Below are 20800 nucleotides of genomic sequence, written 5' to 3'. Positions count from 1 at the left end.
TACCAATAAGGTGTGGAAAAACCCAACTTTGGCCTCTTTAATAGAGAATTAGTTGCAGGGCACAATATGGCAGCACTGTTGTCACTGCTGTTGTGTGTAAAAACAGGCAAAAGCCACATTGGGTAGAGCGCGTGGCACATGCCGTGTGGTGGACACACATATACATATGGGGTTAAGGGCTTACTAGGGTCTTCTGTAATGGCTGCTATAGAAGACGCAGGGTAGAGAGGCTGCACATACAGCAATTATGGCTACTGTAGCCACAAGTTATGTAGTACCAATGTTTGGAGGGGCCACCAAGGGCCACACATGAACTGTTTTGATGAGCAGTATTCACCATAGCTTCGGTGAATCAAGCAGATGGGGTCAAAATGAGGATGCAAGGCCAAACTGCAACCAGGCCCGATGGCAGGCAAATGGGTGCCAGAGCATAGATGCCAGAGTCAAGGTGGGGGAGACATTTTAACTGGGATGAACCATGCTTTGAGGGTAGTCTGTTTGTCTTCCCCAAAAAGACCACAGTAGTTCAGGGAGAAGATTATCCTTAATGGTGGATGATGCAGAGTAGATGACCCTTTGACTATCATCCCAGAGACCACTGTCCACAGAGATCAGGGTGGCTTCCTAGAAATACATTTACTGAGCCATAATTGATGGACATCCCCCATCCAGGATACTTTGTGTACTTGCCCTGCACACAACTGATAATATATTATACCCTCTGTGGAGTGAAAATGTGGACATATATTTAGTAAATCTTTACCTTCTGCTGTATTTTGTATTCTGCTTCTGCCTGTCTTATTTCCAACGTCATCCAAAAATCCCACCGGTAGACCATTGTCGCAACCCCCCATGATTTACATGCTACAACAGTTAACCAATGAATTATCTTTCAAGAAAATATAACCTAAATCCGTGTTCCCCAACCAGTGGCTTGGGAGACTTGTGTGGCTCTTAGGACCTCTGGATTTGGCATCTTCAGATACTATTGTGCCCTTGTGGGTTGAGCATTACTATTTTTGTACTGAAGCCAAAACCATATATCATATTAGGGACTAAATGGGATTCAAACATAGCTTCTTCCGTGGGTTCCTGCTAACATTTCACAAGTGCTTTAAAGAGAAAGGGACTGTTATAGTACATACTTTCTATGGACAGGCGTGATACTATTTTGGGAAGAAAGTAACTATTCTGTAAAATTCTGTACTTGAGGAGCCATATTCCTTGCTCATGTCATAGCCTTTGCCCCTTGCCTTAACCTTGCATTGCTAAAGAAATGCAGCAGGTGGTTTCTGCACCAATAATATATTAGATGACCATTGTTGAGACATGATGTCACGTCTTGTATGCCAGTACCTGCAGAATGCTGAGGATGGCCTCTTGGGTGACGGCATCTGTTGTAACACTGAAGAAAGCGGCCGCCTCTTGTTGTTGGATCTGGTAGAACATGTCTGTGTTTTCTCCCACATCAGCATCTTCTGCTTTTACGCGGCCAATGACTGAGCCCGGTGGAGAGGTCTCCATTACACTAAACCGATAAAGCTCTAAAAAGTAGAGAAGATTAGGTATTTTTAGAAATGGCTATTTACTTTTATGTTTTTTTTTTAGTTGTAGTGTATGATAAATATCTTAACATGGTATCGAAAGGTGATGGTACTCTTCTTCAACTCTCCTCTATCTAAGTCTTGACTTAAAGCTCTGGCATTCTTGGCCACTGACTAGGGTTGAGCGATCGTGTTCGGAAAAAATCGGATTCTGATCGGCAATCGAGAAAAATTCACGATCGAGATCGGAATCCCGAACACGATGTTTTTAGGTGGGATCGAGATCGGTGATCATTTCCCACAATGCTTTGCTAGCTAGTCTCCCATTCATTCTAATGGGAGACTAGCTAACATCTCTAGTAGCTACTTACCTGAAGAGATGGCTGGTCCGGTGCCCGATCTTCTCGTTCTTCATCGCCTCGCTGTCCTCTGCCTCCCAGGTTAGGAGAGTGTGGGCGGGTACTGGGAGGGGAGACGTCACGGCTCCCCGCCCTGTTCCCGCCCACACTCTCCTAAGCTACAAGCCCCGCCTTCCTAGCGCTTTAAACACTAACCTGGGAGGCGGGGGCAGCGAGGCAAAGAAGACCGAGAACACCGAGCAGCGGACAAGCCATCTCTTCAGGTAAGTGGACACCAGGGGGGACTAAGTAGCCAGAGGATTAAAAAAAAATCCTCTGGCTACTTAGTGATTAAAAAAATTCGCTACACAGCATGGATTCTAACAATTAAAGCGTTCAATTGTTAGATTCCATGCTGTATAGTGAATAGGATTGCTTTTAAAATCCGATCTCCGATTAGTAAAAAAATCCCATTGACTTGCATTGGGATCGGAATTAGGATCGAGATCGGGTTCAAATGAAAAATGATCGGAAATCGGATTTCAAAATCGATCCTGAAAAGTCAAGATCGGCTCAACCCTACCACTGACCTATCTTAATATGGACATTCACATTAGATGAATGTTGGCTAAACCAATCCAAGATCAGGACCACCTTCCCTCTCTACCCTGAGACCAGATGCCAGAGGAGATATGGAGGAGCACTGTTAGTGCTTCCACGTGCCAAATACTTTTGTTGCTGGGAGAAAAGTTTCAACCACCTCTGTAAGTCTCTTACACTTGCCAAAGTGAGCATTTATATGAGACACCAGGAGACATACTGGTAGTTGTGAACTGAATGGAAATGTATAGCCAGTTTTAGCCAAAAGGCTTAATATGGAAGTCAAGCAACCCCCATATAGTCAAGTCGGGTCATTTCTCATCAGTCTGCTTTATTAAGTAGAGAAAAAATTTACGTTAAAGCTACAATTTTGGTATCCTACATAACTGTACTTACTCTGGGGGAACCTTGGTGGGTTGTCATTGACATCGGTGATTACAATGGTGACCGTTGTTGACCCAGAGAGTCCTCCCAGCTGTCCAGCCATATCTGTAGCCTGAATCACAAGGTCATATCGGTCTTGAGACTCTCGATCCAGGTCTGATACTGCTGTACAGATAACACCTGAGATAGAAAGAACACATTAAATATGATAATCTTTATATAAATATATAATACTATATATACATTTTATAAGATTTTTTGTATGTTTCAAGACAATTATCAGATCAGATTCCAAAAGGCAATCGGGGTAAGGTAATCCAGGATATTCACATGTGGGATGTCTGCAGATGTGCAATTTTAATGTAAATACTAGCTGGAGGACCCGGCTTCGCACAGGTATATTACATTTTTAGTTTGTATAGTGGCCCCATAAGAATTGTCCAATTTTGCACTGGTGTATTTTGTATGTTGTTTGTGTGTGTCCATAAGCGTCATGTGATTATGTGTATCTCATTTTGGATATCAGTGAAAAACCTGTGATCAGTTTTTATGGATACCTGGAGTAAAGCTGTGTAAATGTGACCTTGTGTAACAGTGTCATCCACAGCGCCCTGCCCCTTTAAAGCTGACATACAGCAGTGAAGAAAATTGGCTGGGTTGCTATGGAAACCTGGAGTAAAACTCTAATGTGTGGTACTCTGTGCAGAGCCATCTATCTAATCCTCCAGCGTATGGTACTGTGTGCTGAGGCACGTATCTAATCCAACGGTTTGTGGTACTGTGTGCAGAGGCACGTATCTAATCCTCCCTGTGTGGTACTGTGTGCAGAGGCACATATCTAATCCTCCCTGTGTGGTACTGTGTGCAGAGGCACGTATCTAATCCTCCCTGTGTGGTATTGTGTGAAGAGGTGCATATCTAATCCTACGGGATGTGGTACTGTGTGCAGATGTGTGTATCTAATCCTCTGGTGTGTGGAACTGTGTGCAGATGTGCGTATCCAATCCTATGGCATGTGGTACTGTGTGCAGACACTCGTATTTAATACTATGGCATGTGGTACTGTGTGCAGATGTGCGTTTCTAATCCTCTGGCGTGTGGAACTGTGTGCAGATGTGCGTATCCAATCCTCTGGCATGTGGTACTGTGTGCAGATGCGTGTATCTAATCCTCCCCCGTGTGGTACTGTGTGTAGACACATTTATCTAATCCCCTGGCAGTGGTACTATGTGAAGACATGTGTATCTAATCTTCGGTCGTGTGGTACTGTGTGCAGATGGACGTATCTAATCCTCCCCTGTGTGGTATTGTGTGAAGAGGCATGTATCTAATCATACGGCATGTGGAACTGTGTGTAGGCGCGTGTATCTAATCCTACGGCATGTGGTACTGTGTGCAGACACATATATCTAATCCTCTGGCGTGTAGAACTGTGTGCAGACACACAAATCTAATCCTTCTTGTGTGGTATTGTGTGCAGACGCACGTATCTAATCCTCCCCTGTGTGGTACTGTGTGCTGAGACGCGTATCTAATTCTCTGGCGTGTGGTACTATGTGCAGACGCACGGATCTAATCCTCCCCTGTGTGGTATTGTGTGAAGAGGCACGTATCTAATCCTACAGCATGTGGAACTGTATGCAGACGCACGTATCTAATCCTACGGCATGTGGTAATGTGTACAGATGTGCGTATCTAATTCTCTGGTGTGTGGAACTGTGTGCAGATGCGCGTATCCAGTCCTCTGGCATGTGGTACTGTGTGCAGACGCACGTATCTAATCCTTCCCTGTGTGGTATTGTGTGAAGAGGCGCGTATTTAATCCTACGGCGTGTGGAACTGTGTGTAGACGCACGTATCTAACCCTAAGGCATGTGGTACTGTGTGCAAATGCATGTATCTAATCCTATGGCATGTACAACTGTGTGCAGACGTGTGTATCTAATCCCCTGGTGTGTGGAAATGTGTGCAGAGGCGCGTATCTAATCCTACGGCATGTGGTACTGTGTGCAGACATGCGTATCTAATCCTCTGGCGTGTGGAACTGTGTGCAGATACACATATTTAATCCTTCATTGTGTGGAACTGTGTGAAGAAGCGCGTATTTAATCCTCTAGTGTGTGATACTGTGTGCTGATCCATGTATCTAATCCTCTGACGTATGATACTGTGTACTAATCTGTGTATCTAATCCTCTGATGCGTGTATCTCAGCATGGATATCAGTGTTGTATTTTGCATGTGGAGTGACCATGTGTATTGCAGTTGGAATATGAGTGAAAGACTTGCAGGTTTGCATTGGCTAAGGGGGGGGGGGATGCTGTATCTCAGCAACGGTACATCTGAGCGAGTTGGGGTCTCGTTTTAAACCTTCCCGGATACCTCAAGTATCTCTGTACCAAATTTGGTGAAGATCGGTCCAGTCGTTTGGTTGCGCATAGAGAACAGACAGACATAGAGAGATAGAGGATTTCTGGTGTTAAAAGAAAAAAGGAACATTTGAAGATCTGACTTTTTTATATACAATATTCTGTTGACCATTTGGTCACCAAGACCAGATCTCGGGACCCGTGACTACTGAATCTTCTTACATGGATAAGAAATACATACAGGACTACAGCTACAGGGACTGCTCCAATTATACACTGATGGGCAAAAGGGTAACAATATAGTTTTAGATTTTTAGGAACAAAACAGTAACAATGCGGTTACACAACAGGAATCTGTATAACTAATCATATGTGAAATAGTTGCAAGTCACATTTATGTATGAGATAGCCAAGATGGTTGTCGATAAAGTGATGATAGTCTCTCGTTCGGAGCTGTAGTGGATGGATGGTGAGATATTGAGCCTGAATATCACAAGCTCTAAGTATTGTTACCCTTTTGTTTGTCAGTGTACTGCGTTATATTGCATTTGTCCATAATTGGGGTAACGCATATTTAGGATTCTAGATATGAATTACTGTACTTGTTTAAAAGAAGACGTTCCACCACCTCCGTCAATTCCAACTGTTTGCATCCATCAATGAGAGCGGCTCTGCTGATTCTGATGTAGTTGCGAATTATTTCTCTAGCCCTCATCATTCCTGAGCAAATTATGTTGTTTGTTTCAGCACCAAATTTGATAATTTGGCTCTCTATGGTCAGATGGGTGGTCCTGGGATGGAGCAGACACTATTGGATCATACATCTGACAATAGAGAACCATATTTGGTGCTAATATTAACAGAAATGATTGCTTGGGAATAGTGATGTGATGTTGCCGAGCTTACTGTAGATGCTGGCATGGACAAATGTTAATATGAGCGCTCTAACCAATTATCTGCTCAGTCCCATATCCAGCAAGCCACAATGTGTTGTGTTAACTTTGTGCTACAGTGGTTCTTCTGTTGGACAGACCAGTTGTGCTAGCCATAGTGAGCATCAATGAGCATGACCAGGGGCATAACCTGAGGGAGTGCAGAGGGAACAGTCGCACTGGGATCCAGGAGCCTTAGGGGGCCAATAAGCATTGGCATCAGTATTGAGATTCCAGCTTCTATCAGGACCATAACCCAAGGAGTCCCACAGATTATCCTAACCACACTAAGGTGGATTAAACTCCTTAGTACCTGTAACCATCACTATCAAGAATTCGCTGTAGGGATGAGTTAGGAGGCCTGGACAAAAAACTACAGAGGCCCACAAGACTTTAGTTACGCCACTGCCCATGACCTTTTCACTGATTCATTAGTTGACCATTGAACCACTTTTTGTAGATACTAACCACTGCATACCATGAACACTCAACTCAACTGATGTTATGGAGATATCCAACCCAGGTGACTAGTTCCTCTGATCCTAAAGCTGGACCATCAACTTGCTGCCATATATATCTCAACCCTTGAGTTGTGTCATTGTCACAAGATAATCTACGTTTACTGCTTCACCTGACAATAGTTTTAGCGTGATGGCTGTTTGGTGTACAAACAGGACCACCTCTAACCAGTGACAGAGATATAAGGGGAGTAGTGTAAGGGAATTGCAACAGAAGCAATTACCCAGTAGCTGCTGGAAACCCTAGGAAAGGGGCACAAGAGACAGTGAGCCCTAACCTGAAATCCCTCACTGTCCCTTCCTCCTTGTCTGGTCCTATCCTATGTAATAGGCGGCAACTTGGCGACAGGCCCTTCCTATATACATGAAACACAATACACAGACAAGACAAACAACAACAAAGGGAGGTCAGCTAGCCAAGGGTCCAGTAACAGTTGAGCAATGCAGTGTCAAAATCGATATCCAAAAGAGTAGTCAATAGGGAATGCCAAAGGTCAAGAATCAGAATACATGAATAAACAGCGAGAGAAAAGCCAGCACGCACAAGGCAATAGCAAGCACCAATGTGAATGAGAGCCAAGAATAAATAGGAAGAAAGAACCCGCCTCGGAGTTGATAGGCGGATAGGCTGTCAATCACAGGGCAAAGCTAAACTTAACTAATACTGAGATTGCACAGTGTGAACACTGCTCAATGAAAAGCACTAAGCGAAGAACCAAACTGGATATGCCTCCTGCGCCGCAGCGTGAGAGCGGAGGGTGGCGCAGAAACCAGAACAGGCAGAGACATTACAAACACAGGTAACAATTACTACGAGGCCCTGGAGAATCAAGGGGCCCTAAGACTTCTCTACATTATAGCAATATGCCATTACATATTTTACATGCCTCTAACCACTGCCCTCAAATTTCCGAACCTGCTTGGGGAAACGGAATACATAAATGGGCCTATATTGTAGAGCGTGATCATAGGAAGTGGCAGATAGTTTATTTAGTAGTCCTGGAGGGTCCCTTGAAGTTTTACTTTGTATAGTTTACTGTTAATTTCATTTTATATACAAGATTTAAAATAATGGAAAAAAACCCTAGACGCAATCATGGCAGAATTACGTCTAGAGAATTAGAACATGCCATGCCGGAGCTTTTTAAGCAAACACATTTTCAGCTCTGCAAAAGCTTCCGTAGCATTTAACAGCTAATGATTAAACGCGGCGATTGAGGCGCTCCGAGAATATTTCATCCTCTGACAGTTCATTTCAGTTCAAGTGAAGAACAGCAGCGAGAGTGAATAAAGCTCTTGGGGTGACAGGGCTCGCAGAAATAACACTGTATCCTATAGAGAGGCTTTTCACATGTGCGTTTGGAGATGAAAAAGCGTCGGCGATGTTTTTGTTGCCCTCTAATGAATACTATGCGGCTTTGTTGTTAAGTAGATATATTGCACTTAAAACACTCTTACCGAGCACCTGCACAGCCCTCTATCCGCGGAAAGAAAAAGTTAAGGGGTGGTCTAGCCGCATGAAATTGTTAACAAACAGCTGACAAAGGTGCAAGATAACAAAACAACAAACATATGTAATATCCATTTCTCTGCCAAGGGACTTGGAAATTCTTGTTGTAACTAAAGGTATAACATCTACCTCACCGATCCCCTGCCGCTAACATGACAACTTTTACCTGGTCTCCTTTCGGTTTATGTTTACTTTGGATCTAGTGATGACATATTGATACAACGTGTGATCTCTGCAGACAATTGCAACAAAAAGTGGCAGCAAAATGTCAATGTTACAGGCAGGGGTGAACCATTGGTTTCTGCTGCCTGAGGCAGACGTCAGAAAGCTGCCCCCCCCTCCACGAGGAGGGGGGCGGGACCGAGCAGAAGGGGCGTGGCCGAGCGGAGAGGGCGGGGCCGAACGACATGAGCATCTTTAGCAGGCAGGGAGAGGACCTGCTCTCTGCCTGAGCGTGAGGGGCGGCCGCTGGAGCAGCGCTGCTCCAACGGCCTCCCCAATCCACTGCTCAGTGATGGTGACCCTAAGCCAGTCCAGGACAGCTTGTCCTGGACTGGCTTAGGTCAGCAAAAATGCCGCCCTTCCCGGGGCCCTGGCATAGTGCCGCCTGAAGCGGTCGCTTCAGGTCGCCTCATGGGAGGTGCGGCGCTTACAGGCACAAACGCAACAGGGAATTAGTCATTTTTTTTTATTTTGTAGCATTGTAGACTGTTGGTATGAAAATGCGTGGGAGAGGAGAACCTCTTTAAGACTGAGGCCCCACATTGCGGAAACGCAGCTTTTTTTGTTGCAGTTTTTTGAGCCAAAGCCAAGAATGGCTACCAAAGGAATGGGAAGTATATAGGAAGTTCTTATACGTCTACCTGAAGCTCAAACCAGACCTGGCTTTGGTTCAAAAAACCGCAGCAAAATCTGCAACCAAAAGAGCTGTGTTTCCGCAACGTGGGGCTTCAGACTAAAAGTTTATGTTTATCTTTGTAACCATATACATAGTGTTTGGACAAGTCTTGGTGCCCAAATTAGAGGTGGCAGAAAATTCCCTCAATCTCATACCTTGCAGTTCAGCCTCATCGCTGTCCAATGGACTATCCTGGAGAACAGATTTGCATATTTTTTCCCAGAATCCCTAGCGGAGCAGGAATGACTTGTAAGTCTCCGGACTGCCTATGTAGGCACACATTCTCCCTAATGTGTACGATTATCCCCTGACCCTGGTCTATAATCTCTCACTCTGCCAAATCAGTATCCCTGCGCTATGCTGAGGAGATCCAAAAGACCGAAACAGCGCTGTCTATAGCTGGGAATCTGTTCCTTTTGGGATAGAAATACTAATTTGGCAATTAAATCCGCATCATGATTGTAGGCTTGTTAACTGAGTCATGCATGATGTTAAGGAGGCTGCCCTCTAGAGGGCGGCATACAGAGGCACTGTTCTCCTAATTACATCCTGGAGAATAGATTTGCATACTTTTTACCCAATGGACTATTGTGAGCTATTGGCCCCAGAGGCGTATTGTTTAAGCTACTACCTCCACCTACTATATACCATTAACAGTATAAGATTGGACTATCTACCTCTATAACTAAGACTAATTCAACTACTAACAGACAGATAGAGGTATATGTTGACTTGTTACCTTACTCTAGGTTCACACCTAGGTCCACTTGGGGACCACATAGACTATAATGGGTTCGGAATCCCCAAATGGAAAGTGCTGGTATGAACCCAGCCTTAGATCTGTGTTCTTCCCTCACCACTGAGTTTTTACTACAGGGGAAGGACTCAATGATCTCTGGCACCTCCAGTATGGGCTGCTTGGACACAATGGGGGAAATTTCCGAACTATCTACGACAGTTTTCTGATGTAGATGGGTGCAATGTGATGCAACTTGAGACAAAGATGTGCCACTTTATTCTGTCTGCGCCCTGCTCAACACTTTTTATGGAAGTGGGCAGAGTAGGCTGGAGACCAAGACAGTCCACGGCAGGGATACCTCGGCCGGACAAACTCACTATAACTCAGAAAGCTGGCATGAGTTATACTTGAAATCTATTCCAGTTTCTAAGTGACGTAGATTTTAATTTTGGTGCACAACAGTGTCCCTGAATTATTAAGAGGCCGAGTCAGTCGGGGGCGTCATTAAGAATACTGTACAGTATGCCAGTCTTAATAGATTCCTCCGAATATCTGACTGCCGGCACAAACTATTGAAAGGACAAGTTTCTTTTTAAGTCCATATTTAAAGGGTTTGTCCAAAGCTAGATATTGGCGGCTTACTGTTAGTTTAGCTCATCAATATCAGAATGGATATAGGGAAAATGTTGCATTAGTAGCCCTCATGCACTCGACCGTAGTTTTTATCCGCAATTATATGGGCCGAGATACATGTCTGCATTTTCTTGCGGCTGTGTGTCCATGTCGCATTCAAGGAGCCCAAATAATGAAGCTTATCTTATTTTTGGCTGCATTTGTGACACAGACCATTGTAGGGAATCATACAGGATCTGTGACTGCGGATGACATACTGATGCAAAGTGGACATGTTTTTGTGCTGGATCAGTAAGTCGTACTGCCAATATTATGCCAATACTGGTGACCTCTCCTATTCAAAGTAAGTAACACCATGGGGCAGTATCCCAATGTTACCAAGATATCATTCGTGCAGCAGGCTAAATAAGCAACAGTCCATATATCCTGAGGCTACTGGCCTTGTGCCACGCCAACAGGACCAGGGGCTCAGTTAGCTGCTGCGGGTAACAATCTCTTTGTTACTCCTTGCTGGCTAAATTGAAAAAGTAATTAACCCTACGTGTTTCATTTTACCTCAGCAGGAATTGGAATATGTCTATAGAGAACAGTGATAACTCCAAAAGAATGCTACAGAACGGTGATGACATAGCGTGATTGCTCTGATATAGGTGGTAGTTGAACTGCACACGAGATTGTCCTTATATAGGGCTTTACCACTTCCTCGGATGATGTCATCAGCAATGACATCAAGAGTCATGGTGCCGCCCTCTAGTCTACTTATGGACGACTTCCTGGCTTACCTACCTCATCAGGGAACTTTCAACATATTCGGGGCACCCCAATATCCGATGTTGACGTGCTCGCAACAAGGTTCCCAAGCCCTGCCCAGCAATTGGCTGAACTACACCTGAGACGGGGGCCCCACTACAAAACTCTGCTCTGATCACCTCCCTAGACTCAGGATCGGGGATCAGAGCAAAACGGGAAGCAATCACATTCCTACCATCATGGTGGCAAACACCAGATAATGGAGAGGTAAATGCCAATACCCACAGGAAATGGGGTGGATATATCCTCTGCTGGTGGACCCACTACAACAGATTATCTACACCATATCTCTCCGAAGAAAAAGAACCCAACCTTAAGGAATCATAAAGTCTCTGCAGATAGATCCAAGGATGAACTCACCAATGTCACATAGGGACGTAGACGTAAACAAAATAGGAAATACAAGGACATTGGAACTTAACATAAAAGAGTCCAAAAATTGCTAGGTTGGTGCAATCGAAAAACACTGCCTCCGTGCATAGGATAGAGTAGTTAAATGTCACCTGGATCATATTCTGCCTCATGTTCCTACATGGCCCTAATACTGGTGCGTTGCCCTATCACATAAGTGAAGGCCAATTACTGGTAATGTAAGCAGCGGCCTGAAACAATGCCTATCACTTGCCTATCACTTGCCCACAAGTCTCAGGAGATCCCTAAGCCATCCGGAGAGCAGGCTTAATACAACCCCTTGGTAACCATCATACAAGAGACAAAAGATGTACTATATACAAGGCTCTAACTAGTCTAATATACCTTTAGAGAATCCCCCGAGCCAGTATCCACTGGATAATGTATATACATGTGAGAAATGAATCCAGAATCCGAAGGATAGGGATAGATACTACAGGCAGAACAGGACAGGTGCCCAAAGGACAGGATCCATATAATGGGGACAATTCAGATAAACTCACAAGGTAATCTAGTCCTGGTATATACACCCAGGCCTCAAAGGACAAATTCCCCCAAATCAGCTCCAATTTAAGTCTGAACAGCCTCCATTGATCCAATTCGTTGATTCAAATTCCTGAAATTCAAATTGTGTGAACATACCCTTATCATTCAGTTTCAATTCACTTGAGTAGTATCCCAGCATAGTCACTGCACAGTATATGTAACTGTGGTCTCCCAGCTCTGTACACTGTGCAATTGTATCAAGTTATCAAAAAGGGTGCTGAGCGTCTCACCCCCACTGATCTGATACCGATGACCTATCCTAAGGATAGACCATCCACATCTAGTCTTGGGCAAGCCCTTTACCCCTCAATGGCACCTTAGCTCGCCTCTTACCATGCCTACAGCCTTCCTTGCAATAAAATTAGTCATTATTATAATAAAACTATTTCTAGTTTGTGCAGTTTGCTGGTATGATGGCTTGTAGAGACATATCGGAATCTTTTAGTCCTTCAGTTCTGTATGAAAAATCATTATAGATTCTAGTTTTTGAAGTGTAAGAAGATGTTCACATGGCTGAAATGGGTGCTGATTTTGGGGTGGATTCTGTCTCAAATGAGCACCAGTTTTTGCCCTGACTCTGCCTCTAATTGTATTCAATGGGAGACAGAGAACAAAGCAGGACATTCCGTGCCAGAATCCATGGCCTGGACATTCCTCTTTTTAGGCCTATTCACCGAATCAGCTAAAGTTGCGACGGAAAGTCCAACTCAACTTCCGCAGTGTGAACATATCCAAAGGGCCCCTTCCGCATCCCATATTTTCAATCCACTAGAGTAATACTTTGGATATTTACATATATATATATATATATATATATATATATATATATATACACACACATTTATATGCAAACGCATTCACTTTTTATCATATAGGTCACATCTGTTTGCATTCGTTTTTATTTTGAGCCAGCACACAGAGAGGTGGATCATGGTGGAGGGTCAACAGATCGGGAGAAGCAGATGCATTAATATGCAAGCACATCCAGTTTTTTAAGGTATATGTCGCATCTGTCTACATGGATCATAGTGGGGGGTCAACAGATCATATGACTGCTTTCTGCATAAGACAGACTGTTAATGTAAGACATTATGTTTCCATATAATTTCTATAGACCTTACAGGACAAAAGAAGCCAAGCGACCGCACTATTCTAGTCCATCAAAAAAACATATCCAGATGGAAGCGTGACCAACCAGATGTCCAACGTCTACCTTATATACTCATTATATTCTGTGCAAAAACAGACATATACATTTGAATATATTTATTTCCTATACCTCCTGGGCATAACAAAAACCTGGTGTGAACACAGCCTTATGCTTTCCCTAATTAGACATATACAGTAATTGGATATTCACATGGGGCAGATTTGCTGCAGAAATTTCTTTGATGGAAAATCAGTTCTGTTTATCTGAATGTCAGTGCCGAGAAGATCTGGAGGAAATGCACATCTGAGATTTTAGGGTTCTCATTATAAGACCCCAGGTAAATCAGGATTTGTGGGATAAGAAATAGCCCCTGCAATAAGGAAATATGTTGCAAGGAAATTTTTGGTGATGGTTTTAATTTTCCAAATTATTATCAATATTAAAAATGTCCTAAAAATTTTGCATTCCAACTCTTACCACTAAGCCTAAGGCCCAAGTTGTGGAACGCAGCAGTTTTTTGAGCCAAAGTCCGGTGTGGATTGGGCAGAAGGGAGAATTATAAGTGTTCCCTTTGCATTTCCCATTCTTTTGGGTTTGGCTCAAAAAACCACAGCAAAATCTGCAACAAAAAAGCAGCGTTTCCGCAATGCGAGGCCTTAGCCTAAAATAGTTTGTAACTTCCTGTCTCCTGGAGATGAACCATAGGCCATAGACACAATGGTCTGGAATAGACCCTATAGATTTCTATGGGATTCTATGGGATGGGATATGCGATTTCTAGGTATACTTTGTGACCTGAGCAGAAAGGGTAGTAGATGCTGTAAAATCCTCTTATGGTGGATTCTGTGTCTTATCTACATATAAATGATAGCTGTGATCACCAGTGGGCTGAGAAGTGATGGGGCTGCTGCAAAGAGATATCAGCAAATCTCAGCATAGCATTTGGCTTGGTGGTCAGAGTCAAAATTACAGAATTTTTTTTAAAAAAATACAGACAATAACATGGAATTTTTTTTTAAATCCTCACCATAAATTCTTTAAAAATACAGTATGTTATCGTAAAACTTGATTTATTGGGTAGTCATATCTCATCCACTCGTGCTCTGTCCAGTCTATGAGTCTATGAGTACGTCGACCCCTCTCTCTCAGTCGTGTAATTCCCTTTGCATTAATTCAATCTCTACTGTTTACTGTCACTTTCTATATTTCTATATTTTACCTTGCCTTGAATAAGGAATACCATATATTATTCCCAGTCTATACGTTCCAGCCCTCGCTACTAGTTAGACCAAAGACCCTGTAAATGGATGTTGACGTTCCATTTGAGATTTATTGCATTTCAAAGCTGCATGTTTAGTTTTCATTAGAATTCACAGCCGGTGGCGCTGTCGGATTGGCATCTACATAAAAGGTTTCCTGGTACTGTGGTAACCAGGTAGTGGGATGAAATAAAGGACTGTGAATAGGAATAATACATTTAAAGCAAAGGTTCACCTACTTGATGGACCTACAGGAGTATATTGCAGAAAGGGTCACTTCATTCAGCGGGAACAGATTTCCAATGACTTCCCAGTCGGATGCCTCAGCAGGCTGCAGATTATTATGCTAATATAATCTCTATCTAATCCACTTGCCTGAATGGTTTTACTGGAATATTACTACAGATGAAAGGAAGTAATCTCAATAAATATCCTATATTAGAAAATTGCTACAAAAGTAATTCCTTAATATATTCTCATCGCTTTAAATGGAGCTTTCAATAATATAAGAGACGTTTTACAGTTCAGATAAATGAAGCATGGTCCTTCTTTCCCCTAATATCTGCAGGGTGTAATGGTGTGCCCAGGAATATATTGGCTCGACATGTTATGTGCAATGTAAAGCAATGATTGCATTCCTATATTGTATGCTAACAGGGTGCATTATAATAAAGGTACAATGTCTGGTTGCCCAGGGCCCGAGGGTGTAAGAGGGAACAATGGCAAGTAAGGAAAGATGGCTGTGACAGGTCTGAGACAGACCAGAGAGCGAGCAGAGCAAGGGACTTACAAAATTGTAACTGTGCAGCAGATCTCTACCACAGTTTAGAGGTTTACTCAATACTGATGAATGAAGCGTCCGTCTGTAATGACAACGTCAAGTCATCTAGCATCACCTACTGAACCTTCTTGTTGGTAAGTTAAGACACTGTAACTTATTCTAATATCTATTAAGAAACTGTACCTCATTATGGTAATCGTGTAGTAACCGCTGAGATACTGTGCCTCATTATAGTAACCACAAGGTGACTGTACCTTATTTTAATAATTGATAAGAGACTGTACTTCATTGCAGTAACCACTAAGAGACTGTACCTCATTGCAGTAACCACTAAGAGACTGTACCTCATTGCAGTAACCACTAAGAGACTGTACCTCATTGTAGTAACCACTAAGAGACTGTACCTCATTGTAGTAACCACTAAGAGACTGTATCTCATTGTAGTAACAACTAAGAGACTGTACCTCATTGTAGTAACAACTAAGAGACTGTACTTCATTGCAGTAACCACTAAGAGACTGTACCTCATTGTAGTAACCACTAAGAGACTGTACCTCATTGTAGTAACCACTAAGAGACTGTACCTCATTGTAGTAACAACTTAGAGACCGTACATCATTGCAGTAACCACTAAGAGACTGTATCTTATAGCGGTAACCACGAAGAAAATGTGACTTATTGTAAAGGCTGCTAAGAGACTGTACTTCATTGCAGTAACCACTAAGAGACTGTATCTTATTGCAGAAACCACTAAGAGACTGTATCTTATTGTAGTAACCACTAAGAAACTGTGACTCATTGTAAAGGCTGCTAAGAGACTGTACCACATTGTAGTAACCACTAAGAGACTGTACCACATTGTAGTAACCACTGAGAGACTGTACCACATTGTAGTAACCACTAAGAGACTGTACCTCATTGTAGTAACCACTAAGAGACTGTACCTCATTGTAGTAACCACTAAGAGACTGTACCACATTGCAGTAACCACTAAGAGACTGTGCTTCATTGTAGTAACCACTTACAGACCGTACATTATTATAGTTAACACCTTGTGACTGTACCTCAATTTACTAAATGATAAGAGACTGTTCCTCATTGCAGTAATCACTAAGAGACTGTACCACATTGTAGTAACCACTAAGAGACTGTATCTCATTGCAGTAATCACTAAGAGACTGTACCACATTGTAGTAACCACTAAGAGACTGTATCTCATTGCAGTAATCACTAAGAGACTATACCACATTGTAGTAACCACTAAGAGACTGTACTTCATTGCAGTAACCACTAAGAGACTGTACCTCATTGTAGTAACAACTAAGAGACTGTACTTCATTGCAGTAACCACTAAGAGACTGTACCTCATTGTAGTAACCACTAAGAGACTGTATCTCATTGCAGTAATCACTAAGAGACTATACCACATTGTAGTAACCACTAAGAGACTGTACTTCATTGTAGTAACCACTAAGAGACTGTACCTCATTGTAGTAACAACTAAGAGACTGTACTTCATTGCAGTAACCACTAAGAGACTGTACCTCATTGTAGTAACTGCTAAGATACTTTACTTCATGGTAGTTACCACTAAGAAATTAAGACGCATTGTAGTAACTAACAAACATTGGACCTGTGTACTAGCAAACATTCTCCTATAGACTGACCAAGCCAGTCTTGGTGGTCTGGTAGGAAGGCTCAGTTTGCTATAGGATCCATTGAAGTCCTTGTGACCAGCACTATTGGATTTACCACTGGAGCAAACCAGTTTTCTTGTTGGTAAGGAAGCTAGAAATAGAAGTACATGAAGATAATCTATGAATCTACAGTATAAGGGTTACCAATGGGAAGCTTCAAAATTTGGCATCTAATACAGACACGCAGAGACTCTCTAGAGGTTATGTATATGCAACTTTTTATGACCATCACTCCGTGGCCATGCTAATGTATTTCCTATTGGCATGACCTTCAGTCTATTTTAGATGCCACGATCGCAGAATGTATAATGTGCCTCTCATCTGCACATGGTGGAGACATTTTATTCCTTAGCTGTCAGCAGGAAAGTCCGACCTAAAGTGGTTGTCCAGTAATGTGACATTTATATTAATGTGGTATCACGACATAATAAATGACTTTAATAAAAGGTCATCTGTGCATCTTGGGTAATAAAATACTTATCTTGTCCTGGTCTCTGCTGCGTCTTATCTATAATGTTTGTGAGGCTGCAGCAGGATGAGTGACAGCGGCGTAATCCCGTGCAGGGAGATCACCCAACACAAGACTAGCAGCATTGTAAAACCACTTTCGCACATGATGATGGTGTCAGGACCGGAGGTTATGTGCAGTGATCCCTCAACTTGGCAAGCAGCAGAGGATGCAACACAGCGGCAAAAGCATTTCCCCCTTCATTCATTGACATATCTCTAGAAGGCCAGATATAAATAATGGATATATCTTCTAAAACAGCGATAGTGTGAAGGAACGGAGCAGATGTAGAGCACAAAGTACAAGAGTTAGGTTTTCTGGATGATTATTGTCTAGTAAATTTTATTGTATACCACCCAGACAACTCCTTTAGGATTAAAGATACATATACGCCGTCAATAAGTGGACGCTAGCTTGGCCTACACCCTCTGTACACGTGGACGCTCGGTTCAGCTGAGTTTGCTTGTGTTTTCAATGACAAGAGGAGAGTGCCCAATGCAGTGGCATAACTAGGATTGGCAGGGCCCCGTGGCGAACTTTTGACATGCCCCCCCCCTTCCCCGACCTCCCTCCTCCCTAAAGACCCTGAAAGACCAACCCATCCCCCAAAGACCCTGACCCTTTTCAGACCCCAGTGTATAATAATCATAGACCTAGGGGATGATACGAACTTAAAAAACACTGTTACTTACCTGTCCTGGGCTCAGGTGCACTCCCCACTGATGTCAGCCATCTTCAATGATGTATGGGACGCCATGTGAGCAGGGGCTTGCATCACAACGCATAAGGACGCAAGCCCGGTTTATGTGATGTCTGGGACGTCGCCAAGTAGGCCTGAAGCCTTCCAGAGCCAGGAGAGGTAAGTAACTGTGTTTTTTAATGTTTCCTTACCTCCCCTGAGCCTCCGATTATTATACTCGGGGGTCTGAAAAGACTCCTCGACTATAATGACAATGTTTGTGGGGATTGAGGGCCTGCAGCCTCACTTACTGATACTGGCTCCTGCTCACGGCCGCCTCTGCAGAAAGTAAAGTGGCTATGAGCAGGAGCTAGGATCGGTAAGTAAATAGGGTCTGTTACCCGCTGTGGTTACTCCAGCAGGTAACAGCCTGTTAAAAAAAAACACAAAAAAATCTGCAGCGGTAGTGGCTGCCGCTGGGCCCCCTAATGTCCCGGGTCCTGTGGCAGCCACTACCATGGCTGCCCCGATAATTACGCCCCTGATCCAATGTCAGTAAATTTTGAATGGTGGCTTATCTTCCATGAGAACAAAGGATCGGGCATACCTGGTCCTTTCTTCCCGTGACACCATCTCTCAGGGAATAAAAAGTTGCAATTTTTTGCAAAAAAACATTGAGTGTCATATAAAAGGCGCACCCTCCGCCAGCTCTGGGACTATGAAGACTGGTGGGAGTAACACTATAAATCTGCCCCAATGTCTAAATTAGACAGCGGAAACAATTGTATAGACTAAATTGTCCTATAGTGCCAAACATGGTCCAGAATTAAAAGGTTGTCTTGGATTTTAGGAAAATTTCCTAGGTGCAGAAAATAGTATATAAAAAAAATAACCATTACTTTGCAACTTCTGCTTCACTGATCTCTGTACAATATGTGACCACCAGGGCCACTGGCCGGCTACAGCTGTCACATGGATGATATATGTGATGTCCTCAGTGCAAGACTAGCAGGGATTTCATAGGTAACTATATTTCTTGCTAATATAACGCCAACATATTCCACAGCGATGTACAGATATTGTCATCATTCATTGTTCCAACTAGGGTTCACGATCTAAATTATGTATCAGTAAGTCTTGGAATATGAGTAGAATCCGGGGTACATGGAAAATACCCTTGCAAACACAGGGAGAACGTACAAATTCCATGCATATGCCTTTGCTCAGATTCAAACCCGGGAGCCGAGTGTTTCAAGGCAACAGTACTAACCATGCTGCCCGCCCCTATGTCATTATTTCGTTATTTTATACCATATGATGCTTTTAGGAAAGTTTCTTATAATCCCATGCAACTCCTTTAAAAGACCATTTCTGCTTAGGACACTTTCTAGGCCTCCAATTGGCAATTCAAGGGGCAGCGTACAATGTTAAAGGGGTTGTGTTATTCAGGATACATCCTGTATCCACAGTATGTGAGAGCCCAGGACTGTGTGTCTGACACTGTGATCTGTAGTACGGGGGCACCACAAGGTACTGTTCTTGCCCCTTTCCTCTTCACACTGCTGACTTTAGGTGCAACTCATCCAGATGTTACTTACAGAAGTACTCCGATGACTCTGCTATAGTCGGCCTCATCACAGACGGAGACGACAGGGAGTACAGAGACAATTTGGGACTTTGTGGAATGGTGCCATAGGAACCACCTCAGGATTAATGCTGGGAAGACCGAGGAGATGGTGGTGGATTTTAGTAAGTGGAGATGTGTTCCGAATCTGGTGGACATCCAGGGGACAGGCATTGAGATAGTCAAGACCTATAAGTACCTGGGTGCGCTCCTCAATAATAAGCTGGACTGGGCCGATCACCTGGAGGCGCAACACAGAAAGGATCACAGCAGACTCTACCTGCTCAGGAGGCTGAGGGCCTTTGGAGTCCATGGGGCACTTCTTAGGGCCTTTTTTTTTAAACTCTGTAGTAGTACCAGCCATATTCCTTGGAGTGGCCTGCTGGGGGAGTAGCATACCAGCCAGGGACAGAAATAGACTTGACAGGCTGATCAGAAGGGCCAGCTCTGTCCTGCGGAGTCCCCTGGACCCAGTACAGGTGGTGGTTGACAGAAGGATACTGTCCGTGGTGAGCTCCATGCGGGAAAATAACTCCCACCCCATATATGAGACCGTGATAGCACTGGGCAGTACTGTCAGTGACCGACGGCTTCACCCCAAGTGTGAGAAGGAGCGCTAACAGAGATCCTTCCTCCCAACCGCGGTCAGGCTGTATAATCTACATCAGGCCAAACGGAGATCATTCTGCACAGAGAACTACATGATCCTGAAGTTTCTCTTTTTCTTTCTTATTTGTAATGACTCCTAGTATCTTTTGTATCTGCTATGAGCTTGTATGTGTTCTTTCTTATAATAAATTACTGTATTATCTGTGCTGCTGTAACACACTGAATTTCCCCATGGTGGGGCCATTGAAGGATTATCTTAGCT

The 20800-nt window shown here is 43.4% G+C and overlaps 1 protein-coding gene across 2 annotated transcripts in view; it reads right to left on the bottom strand.

Annotated features, from left to right (window-relative positions):
* Window positions 1-20800, bottom strand: part of CDH22 (cadherin 22) — a 103465-nt gene that overhangs the window by 35154 nt on the left and 47511 nt on the right. For both annotated transcript variants that reach the window (XM_075277374.1, XM_075277375.1), the window contains exons 4-5: window positions 2879-3046; window positions 1357-1544 (exon numbers count right to left, since the gene is read on the bottom strand). In XM_075277374.1, coding sequence (XP_075133475.1) covers window positions 1357-1544; window positions 2879-3046 — 356 coding nt within the window. The remainder of the gene's footprint in view (window positions 1-1356; window positions 1545-2878; window positions 3047-20800) is intronic.

Source organism: Leptodactylus fuscus, chromosome 6 (genome assembly GCF_031893055.1).
Source record: "Leptodactylus fuscus isolate aLepFus1 chromosome 6, aLepFus1.hap2, whole genome shotgun sequence".
NCBI classification, from domain to species: domain Eukaryota; kingdom Metazoa; phylum Chordata; class Amphibia; order Anura; family Leptodactylidae; genus Leptodactylus; species Leptodactylus fuscus.
Note: the sequence above shows the minus strand (reverse complement) of the source record. Positions and strands in the feature narration are given on the sequence as shown.